This window comes from Humulus lupulus, chromosome 7 (assembly GCF_963169125.1).
Source record: "Humulus lupulus chromosome 7, drHumLupu1.1, whole genome shotgun sequence".
In the NCBI taxonomy this organism is placed as follows: Eukaryota; Viridiplantae; Streptophyta; class Magnoliopsida; order Rosales; family Cannabaceae; genus Humulus; species Humulus lupulus.
Window position 1 is genome coordinate 48,241,315 of NC_084799.1, and position 10,730 is coordinate 48,252,044.

At 39.6% G+C, this 10,730-nt stretch overlaps 2 protein-coding genes across 2 annotated transcripts; both read left to right on the top strand.

The window, feature by feature from the left end:
• The first annotated feature begins 4,509 nt into the window (after window positions 1–4,509).
• On the top strand, window positions 4,510–6,786 carry LOC133791666 (uncharacterized). The gene is made up of 2 exons (XM_062229585.1): window positions 4,510–5,766; window positions 5,920–6,786. Exons 1-2 carry the CDS (start codon window positions 4,510–4,512, stop codon window positions 6,784–6,786), a joined length of 2,124 nt encoding a protein of 707 aa, XP_062085569.1.
• A 147-nt stretch (window positions 6,787–6,933) lies between these two features.
• Window positions 6,934–10,352, top strand: LOC133791667 (uncharacterized). The gene is made up of 2 exons (XM_062229586.1): window positions 6,934–9,123; window positions 10,317–10,352. The coding sequence occupies exons 1-2, from the start codon at window positions 6,934–6,936 to the stop codon at window positions 10,350–10,352; spliced, it is 2,226 nt and encodes a 741-aa protein (XP_062085570.1).
• Window positions 10,353–10,730: the final 378 nt, after the last annotated feature.

Genomic DNA, 10,730 nt, shown 5'->3' on the forward strand with positions numbered 1-10,730 from the left:
CTTGATTTTGACTAGATACATTTCTAGTTCTCTATTTCAATTTTTGTTACATATGGCTCTAATTAAAAGAGCCCATTTGCACAACATACAAACAAATTTTTTATTTATTTTTTATCTTTTTTATATATACAAATAATAAATTAGGGAGAGAACCCAGAAAATTGCGTATTGGATATACTAATAGATTCCATAATTGCAGTTGTACAAGGGATAAGAATATTTAAATACGAATCAAATATAGTAGTTGGGTGCAAATAAGTTAGAATATTCGAATCATGCGTGTATGATTTTGAAAAATAAAACTACGATAAAAGTAATATGATTCAAGACTTTAGTAAAGTAAACTGCCGTGATCTAATTTATCGTTATTCTTGTGGTGTCTTATAAAGTATTATTGTGTTATATTATTGTTTATGTCATCTATATATATAGTGATACAAATTTTATAGTCATGATACATATTCATATATATTTAAATAATTAAAAACAGCGTCAAGCATGACGATAAGGATAACATCACTAATTATATTTTGATTTTTTAATGGTCAAAATATTGTGAGGGAACCTGAGATATAATAATTCAAGGGGTACGTTTTTTTCTTTTGTTATTGTTGTATTTTAGCTCTTTTGGCTTTGAAAAACACAAATGATTGATCAGTGAGTCTACTGATTGCCAGCCTAACCTCCAACACTAACAGCAAAGGCATAGATGGAAGCATGACCCTACTTAATCTTATGACTAATTCTATCTCTTCTTTTTTGTGATGTTATATAAATCCATTAATTTAGTAATGTTTTAAAAAAAATATGAATTAAAGAATTAAAATCGGTACGTAAGACTTCTTAATTTCTCATGCAATAATATTTATATTAATAATGGTATATATATAAATACATTTTTATACGCATAGTGTATATCCCAAAGTACATGCATGTATAATCAAAACACATATCCTTATTTATATATAGTATGGTGGGTATGTTTTGGAATATAGGATAAGAGAGAGGAACTGACATTGGAGAATTTTATAATGTATTTTGAATCTTCATTTGATAATAATGTAATTATTAGGAAGCTTATTTATATGATTAATCAAACCCATTGACTTGTTAGTTAAATAAATAATAACTTGTAATATTTAATTTTTTTCCTATACCTATCAGAAATCTTCTAAGATATGTAACAAATAAATAACTTTATATATATATATATCTTATTTTCTCTTAATTTATTATTTATAAATGCACATCTCATTTATTCCTTCTATTTATTTGTTATTATATATGCACATATAATATGACAAAATATTTTTTCCCCCGAACTATAATACTTATAGACTTTTGCTTTCTGATTTTTTTTGCTTAGCAAAAATATCTCCGAATTATAATATTTGTAGACTTTTACCCTTTTTGTCGAAAATAATAATGGTTTGCTAACGTGACGGGTAAAACATATTAATTTTTTAATTAATTATTTATTTTTAAATTAGAAAAAATAAATAAAATCATTTTTAAAATAAAAAATTAATAAAAACTGATTTTTAAATTTATTAAATTATATAAAACCAATAAATAAAAAATCAATAAACATAAATAATTTTCAATCCAAATTTAATTTACAAAAACTAAACTCAATATTTCTAAACTAAATTATACTTTAAACTAAACTAAATTAAAATCTTTAATTTTTTTACTTGATTGTTTTCTAAATGTGTTTAATTATCTATATTTGAAATATAGATTTAGTTTTGTTTTATTAGATTTTATATTATTTAATAAATTTAAAAATAAGTTTTATTAATTTTTGATTTTTTTTCTAATTTAAAATCAATTAATTAGTAAAAAAAATATTTCTTAAACGACTACATCAGCAAACTGTTAATATTTTGGACGGAATGAACAAAAGTCTACAAGTGCTGTAGTTTGGGATATTTTTGCAAAGCAAAAAAATCTATAAGTATTATGGTGTAGGGAAAAAAAGTATTTTGTCCCATATAATATGTAATATTAGTCTTAAAATATTGGAATTAATTTAGAACGTAAATATATATATATATATAATTTTTAACTTTTTTTTTTTTTTTTTATAAAATTCTTTTAATTAAACGTTAAGATTCAGGTCTTTATTAATTTTTTTCTAAAAAATGAAAAAGAAAAAAGAGGTCTTGTAATTTCGAATACATATCGAACAATAATGAAACTGCTATAAATATAATTATACCGTTGATCCGTTGTAGATTATTAGAGAGAGAGGGATTTATGTGACAATAAAATCCTAAATATATTACTAAAAATAAAAGAAGAAAAAAAAACTACATGTCCAAAAGCAAACATAAGGGGAAAAAAAGTAACTAAGCCAAAATAATCGTAAAACTATGACTCAAAATTAATCACAAATGAATGAGTTCGAGTAGTTTTTATCATTCCTTATTGTTGGCACTTCCATAATAAAATATATACACAAACAAACGAATATGAATATTTTCAATAATGTAGACAAATAGGAATTTTACGTCACTTTTTGTGCTGAAAATATGTCTATTTTGTTATTTTTCACCATCAATGTCTATGCAACCAGCAAGTTAAAAGCTCTTACAAATGACATAAAAAATTAGGCTATTGCGTAGTTACAACTAACGTAATAACCTACCCTAACGTTGTTTTTAGTACACCGAACCAATGAACATTATTAAGTGCCTATTTTTAAAAATATATATATATAAATAGAGAACAAATCAAGAACAATAAATTTATAATACTAAAATATGTTGTGTCATAAATAATTAATAATTAAGTAACTATTATATTTATAAAATTAAAAATATACCTTAGAATCAATATTGAAGAACGACTTCAAATCATATATAATTAATTTACACAATGATGATTTCTCTAGATTCAATTACATTTATGATAAATATTTTGTAAACATATCTATGTGGAAGAATATCAAGAAATAATAAAACCAAGATCAAAGGGAAAATAAAAAATATATTCTTTAAATTATATCGAAGAATAACTCTATATTGCAAACATGGAGGAATCTAAAGAAATAGAACCAAGCATCGAGAGAAAGAAAAAAGGAATGAAATTAAGTTTATGAGTGTTGGGCCCAAAATGTTCGGCCCGAAAACACTTACCTCATTTATCAAATATTCAAAACAGAGTTTTTGATAGTGAGAGTTTCCGAAGGCAGAAGCCGTGGGTCAGAGGCAATCTGCACCTCTGACCCCTGGGCGAGACATTTTAAAAGTCGGTATTTTTGGAGGGAAATTCAGTTATTCTCTTTTCCTCTTTTCAGGGTTCACTTGAACCAACTAACTGCTTTGTATATTTCATCCTATAAATATGAGATTTTGAGAGGAGAAAGGGATCGAACTGGGAACTGACTTAAGCATCGGAGTGTCTTTCTTGCAGGTGATCCCGACGAGTCAAAGGCAGATTTCATCACCGGAGTAGAAGCAAGTTTTCATTCATCGTTGGGTTTTTACTTCCAGATATAGAAAGACAAATTGTTGCCCCAAAAATTGGCGTCGTCTGTGGGAACGATAAACATATCGGCCTTAGCCACGTCGTCGAACCAAGAAATCAAGATCTACTACGAACCTAGACATCATGCCACCAAAAGGCAACGGAGTTTCGGGCCCAGTCGCACAAAGCGTCCCTCCGGCGGACATGAGCGACCAGATCGAAAGAATGTGTCGTCTATTGGAGGCGAGCCAGCAGCGGTCCGACGAAGCAATCAAGACTTTAACCAAAGCCCAAGCTAGGCTCGAAGCCAAGATTGCTGAGCTGCGCAGGTCCGCTGATACGACTCGCAACACCCAAGCCCACGAGAATCTTGATTCTAACAGATCTGACGTTCTAGTCGACCGTGTTAATTCCCCACATCAAAACATGAACCCAGGTAACGGGTGATCTCAAGGCATCCCGCCATCCTCCGGGGCCGAAGAGCGACAAGCCCCAACCTCTGACATGCATGGGTGGGCAAAAGCAGAACCCACGAGACCCGCCCAGCCAGCAGCCGAAGTCCGGCCCCAACGCACCACACCTCAAGTCGCACACGATTCTCCCTCTGAAGGTCGCGTTCCCTCGATCCGTTTCTTGGACAGCTGGAAAGAAGACATGATGAGGGAAATGATGCAGAAGTTCTCAGATGGGCGATCCGCCTACGCCATCGAACATTTGGATCTAGTATCAAGAACCACTGAGAAATCGCCTTTCTCGGAATGGATTCAGAATGAGCCAAAGCCTCGGGACTTCGTCATCCCTTCCCTGCCTGCGTTCAATGGAAAGGGAGACCCACTAAACCACTTATTTCAATTTCAACAGAAGATGGCATTAGAAGCTAATAACGAAGCCATACAATGTAAAGTCTTTTCAACGACTTTCTCCGGGCCAGCTCTGTTATGGTTCCGATAGTTAAAACCCGGGTCACTGAACAATTTTAGTGATCTCCGACGGACCTTCTTACAGCAGTACAGCGCGAACCGAGAGGCGCCCAGAACAATGGCCGATCTCTATCGAATTGAACAGGGGGAGAATGAACATCCGAAAGCATACTTACAGCGTTTCATTGACCTCGTGCATCAAATCCACGACGTCGACCCACTCACCGCAGCAAATCTCTTCGTCAAAAGCCTGCAGGTGGGGTCACTCTTACATGAGAATCTCACCATGACGCCACCATACGATATGGCAGACGTGCAAATCCGAGCCGAGGGCGTCTTCAGGGTATTAGAATTTCGAGAACGTGCACAGAAGAAGACTGCACTCATCTCTGCTCCGCCAACAAATAACCCTCCACCACCTGTCAGGGATGACAAGAGGAAACGAAACCAAACAAATCATACGAAGGAAGGAAAAAGGCCAAGACAGGATCGACAGCCATCACGATACCCATCCTTCGAATACACCGTCCCGCAAGAAGTCATTTATGAAGAAAATAAAGATAGACCTATCTGGCGAGAGCCCTACAAAATTACCACTCCATCTGACAGAAGGGATAAAAGCAGATACTGTCTCTTCCACAAAGATCACGGTCATACGATCGCTGAATGCCACAATTTGAACAATCAGATCCAAGCCCTCATGAGAAGTGGGCGGCTTTCCCAATACATCAAGGAGACAGGCAGACCAGGCGTCTCGCGGCAAAACCCAGCTTCTGCCCCTACTCCGCAGGCGTCAGACCCCGTGCACACAGCCTATGACAGCACCCAGGAGCCTCTTAAGCAAGTCCCTATGATCCACGGGATCGTAGAACCCACTGATAATCAAGAGCATGCCACTAAAATCCATAAAAGGATGGAAGAACGAGTGAAGCAATACAAATCATTAGGCCACGTGGTCAATCTCGTCACTTCAGAAGACAGAAGCTACCCAGCCTCTGCTATCACCTTCACCGAAGATGACCTGAAGGGCGTCCACCTACCCCATGATGATCCACTCGTCATTTCCCTACAAGTTGACCATTGCCAGCTAGACAGAGTTCTGATCGACGGGGGCAGTGGGGTCGATATCCTCTTCTGGGAAGCCTTCCAGAAGATGGGGCTGGAGGAGAATCAGATCCGACCCTCCACCATGCCCATTTTAGGATTCAATAGCCAAAGAGTCTATCCAAAGGGCGTCGTTCGGTTAACTGTAGTAGCTGTAGAACGCGCCCTGCCAGTAGACTTTCTCATTATAGACTCCACCACAAGCTACAACGCCATCATGGGGAGAAGTTGGATCCACCGGATGCAGGGGGTAGTCTCAACTCTACATCAGGTGATGCGGTGTCAATCACTCAACGGGCGATAAACCGTCGACATCAAAGGCTGCCAAAAGCACGACAAAAAGTGCTTCCTTACCTTAAAGGAAATAAATAGCTCTGGCTCTGCTTCCCATGACAACTCTCCTGACAAATAGCAATTACAACAGGACCTACCAGCGTGCCTAAAAGGAATCAATCTAGAAGAAGACAAAGAAAAACCCCAAGTTACACTAGATACCTTAGAACAAGTGGGTCTAGACGACGCTGATCCCTCTAAAACAGTCCTGATAAGTACCAAGCTCTCTAGAGATGAGAGGCAGATCCTCATACGATTTCTCAAGGCCAAAATGAGAATTTTTGCTTGGACTCCACATGACATGCCCGGAATAGACCCTTCTGTCATGAGTCACGGCTTGAATATCTCCAACAACTTCCCACCCGTCAAGCAGAAGCAGAGGAGGTTCGCTCCAGAGGTAAATCAAGTCATACAAGAGGAGGTCCAGCAGCTCCTGAGCACAAGGGCAATCGAAGAATGCTTATACCCCAGTTGGCTTCCCAACCCCGTCGTGGTCCCAAAGAAGAATGGGAAAAAGAGAGTGTGCATAGACTACACAAATTTAAACAAAGCGTGTCCCAAGGATAGCTACCCTCTACCAAAGATCGATCAGATGATAGACGCCACGGCAGGATATGAAAGGATGAGCTTCCTTGACGCTTACTCCGGATACAATCAGATCCCCATGAAATCAGAGGATCGAATTCATACGGCTTTCATAACAGAGGGTGGTTTATATTGCTACAAAGTTATGCCCTTCGGACTAAAGAATACAGGCGCAACGTACCAGAGGCTGATGCACAAGCTGTTTTTCCCATTACTCGGAAGAAATATGGAGGTTTATATTGACGATATGGTCATCAAGTCCAAACAAGGCTCTTCACATATAAACGACTTGACTGAGTGTTTCGACATCCTTGATGCTTATAAAATGAAATTAAACCCCTCGAAATGTGTCTTTGGGGTGTCCTCTGGATAGTTCTTGGGATACGTCGTTAGTCAGAGAGGCATCGAGGCGAACCCAACACAAATTGCATCCCTCTCACAAGTCAAAGAGCCCCGAACCGCCTGAGACATACAAGCTCTGACAGGCAAAATAGTAGCATTAAGTCGATTCATATATCGAATGTCTGACCGTTGCCAACCCTTCTTGCAATGCATAAGGAAATCTACCATCACTACCTGGGGACCAGAGCAGAAAAACGCATTGGAAGAACTGAAAACTTATTTAAGCTCTCCTCCTATATTAAGCTCCCCCATTGCTAATGAAGATTTATTCTTATATTTGTCTGTCTCACAATTCGCTGTAAGCTCTGTCCTCTTCCGAGAAGAAGCCAATCGTCAAAGGCCGGTGTTCTACTGCAGCAAGATGCTCTTGGATGCTGAAACCCGATACAGTATGATGGAAAAGTTGGCACTCGCACTCCTTACGGCAAAGAAGAAGTTACGACAATATTTTGAAAGCCACACCATCGTTGTATATATGGACTATCCATTGAAGCAGGTATTGAGTAAGCCCGACCTCTCTGGAAGGCTATCTAAATGGGCCATTGAGCTAGGGACATACGATATTCAGTATTTGCCACGAAAAGCTAAAAAAGGACAGGTACTCGCCGACTTCCTGGTTGAAATTCAGTCGTTCACCCCTGACGCTCTGCCAGAGTTGTTAGAATCAGAAGATCAATGGGTGTGGACGATGTACACTGACGGAGCATCCAATTCCCAGGGGGCTGGTATTGGCGTCGTATTAGAAGCTCCTTCGGGCCTCAAAATCGAAGAAGCCATTCATTTAGAGCAATCCACAACGAATAATGAAGCAGAATATGAGGCACTAATCTATGGTTTGGAACTCGCACGAGAAATGAGAATCCAATGTCTGAACGTCAGAGGCGACTCGCAGCTTATGATAGAGCAAGTGGCTAGAAATTTCGATACCAAAGCACCTCATCTGGCTAGCCTTCTGCAGAAGGTAACTGACTTACGATCGCATTTTCGTCAGTTCGAACTCATACAAGTACCCAGGGAGCAAAATCAGAAGGCCGACGCCCTTGCCAAATTAGCTTCTGCGGGAGGATGCACGCGCCAGTCCTCCATATCTAGAAGCCGATCAAGCAAAGACAGGGAAGTCTATTCAACCTCATCAGAACCTGAATGCTGGATAGATCCGATCATAAAATACTTGACCACCTCCGAGCTCCCACCTAATCCGAAAGATGCAAAGCTTCTGCGCCTTCGGGCACAACGCTATTCCATGATTAATGGGACGTTGTACCGAAAATCCTTCAACGGCCCATACCTACGGTGTTTGCACCCATCAGAAGCTAAAAAATTATTAGAGGAAAGACATGAGGGGGCATGTGGAAATCACATAGGGGGACGAAGCTTGGCGCACAAGGCACTTACAGCAGGGTATTACTGGCCATACATGATGACAGAAGCGCGGGATTATGCCAAAAAATGCGACAAATGCCAACGATTTGCACCCACCATCCATCAACCTGCTCAAACCTTACACTCCATCGTTGCACCTTGGCCTTTCACAAAATGGGGTATGGATGTAGTGGGTGAACTACCTAAGGCTGTTGGTGGAAGATGGTATGCTCTTGTAGCCACTGACTACTTCACAAAATGGGTTGTGGCAGAGGCATACGTCACGGTCAGCAAAACAGACACTATGTCCTTCATCGGGAAGCATATTATATGTCAATTTGGAATACCCTGGGAGATAGTCGTGGACAATGGAACTCCGTTCCAAAATGCGAAGGTACAAGAGCTATGCGACACGTACAAGATCAAGCTAAGCTTTGCCTCTGTCACTTACTCACAGGGAAATGGTCAAGCAGAGGCTTCCAACAAAGTCATCTTTGCCAACATTAAGAAGAATTTGGAAGACAAAAAAGGAGCGTGGGTAGAAGAATTGCCGAAAGTATTATGGGCTTATAGGACAACAAAAAGATCCTCCACGGGGGAATCTCCCTACGCCATGGTATATGGAACAAAGGTCATCATCCCAACAGAAGTCGGTCTACCTACACTTCGGACAGAGATCGCATCTGACCCAACAACAAACAACATTCAATTGCTGCACAACCTGGACCTTCTGGAAGAAGCACGTACAATGGCACAATTACGACTAGAGAATTATCAAAAGGTCGCAGAACGCTACTACAACAAAAGGGTCCACTTGCACACATTTCTAGAAGGTGATTGGGTTCTGCGTAAGGTCACAGGCAACAAGAAGAAGCTAGAGACTAATTGGGAAGGGCCTTTCCAAATCATTAAAGTACTAGGCAGAGAGTCTTACACTCTAAAAAATGTACGTAGTGGGAAAATCGTACCCCGTACCTGGAATTCAATGTCTTTGAAGCAATATTATTGCTAATAGTTGTACTGTGCAATTCAAAAGTAATACAACAACTTTCCATTTTTTCACGATCTTTTAAATTTCTCTCGTGTATACAATTCCTTGACATTATTGTCCACCATATTTTACCAAGTCAGACACGTGACAATTAACTTTTTACTCAAAAGGGTTTCTCAATTATACCCTCACCTAACTTTGTAACATTATTCACGTGTACTCAAAAACCACCTACCACAATGGCTATAAATAAAAAATTATCTAATGCTTGAAGTTGCCAACATCCCCTAGCAATACACCATATGTCTTTAATCTCAATACATACACCTACACTTCAATAAACAAAGAGCAATAATAATGCACAGCGAGGATCACACCCCTCACGTTGGCACCAGGCTGAATCTCAACAGTTCGTGGCAACAAGGCCACTACACACAATCTGCGTACACGATCCTACCGCCTCTGCGTGCACGTTTCACTGGATTTTGTACCGCATTCTAATCTGACTTGACTAAGCTCACAGGGAGCTACGGCCAGCCATTTTGCAGTCTAATCTGCCCTGACTGCGCTGATCTGGCCGCCCAACGGAGGTGCACTGCAAACCCTACCCTCTACCCGCATAAGAGGAGCACCTCCTGCTGTCTAATCTGCCCTGACTATCACAGCAGAACCGTCTGCTGTCATGCCTCAGATTCCTCTCCAATGTACACCAACTGGTTTGGCAATCCAAAGCTGGGAGGGACTTTTCCCACAGTCGCACCCATATCCTACACAATGGGTGCCTCTGTCAGGATACGCGGCAGCCCAAACGACCCCTCACCACACTACACGGTATGGTTGTATCGGAAAGAAACCTGCCTCGCAATTTTCTCCTCTTTGCATCTGCCTCGACATTCGGTCTGGATCACATTAACCCCTTTGACCTCATGGGAAAGTTTCCGTCTCCAAAGACCGAGCCTGTTCCGATCAAGACCACTACAACGACTCCCTACGAGTAAGAAGGTATGCCGCCCAACAATAATGGCAACATCGCAGGAGTACGACACACTTATCACGGTTGGCAGATGCTAAGTATGGGCACACATATTTGCTCAACTCCTTTCTCAATAAATAAAAATGAATATTTGTACAGTCACTTAAATTGGCAGATGCTAAGCATGAAATCAGAAGGCGATGTATACTAAAAAATAGCAATAAATCAAAAGTTGTTATTTATAAGTTATATTACATTAACGACAATATTAACTCCTGATTTCATAATTGATCTATTTTCTATGAACAACTATTTTCTTGCCCATACTTAATCCCACTCAATACGACGCATATACTCTGCCATCGCACTCTCTAGCTTCGGATGGCCTAGCCCATAATGTTCACATGATATGTAGTACGGGATGCCACTTCTGATAAGCTCTTCCATAGCCCACGTTGAGTAAAGCCACTGTGGGTTGTCAAAGATTCTCCTCAAAAAGGGAACCTTCGTCCACTCACGGTGCTCACCTGCAACAACAATGTTGTCAGCTCCAATCCATCACCAAAACACAAAGATGGCTCACTCACAC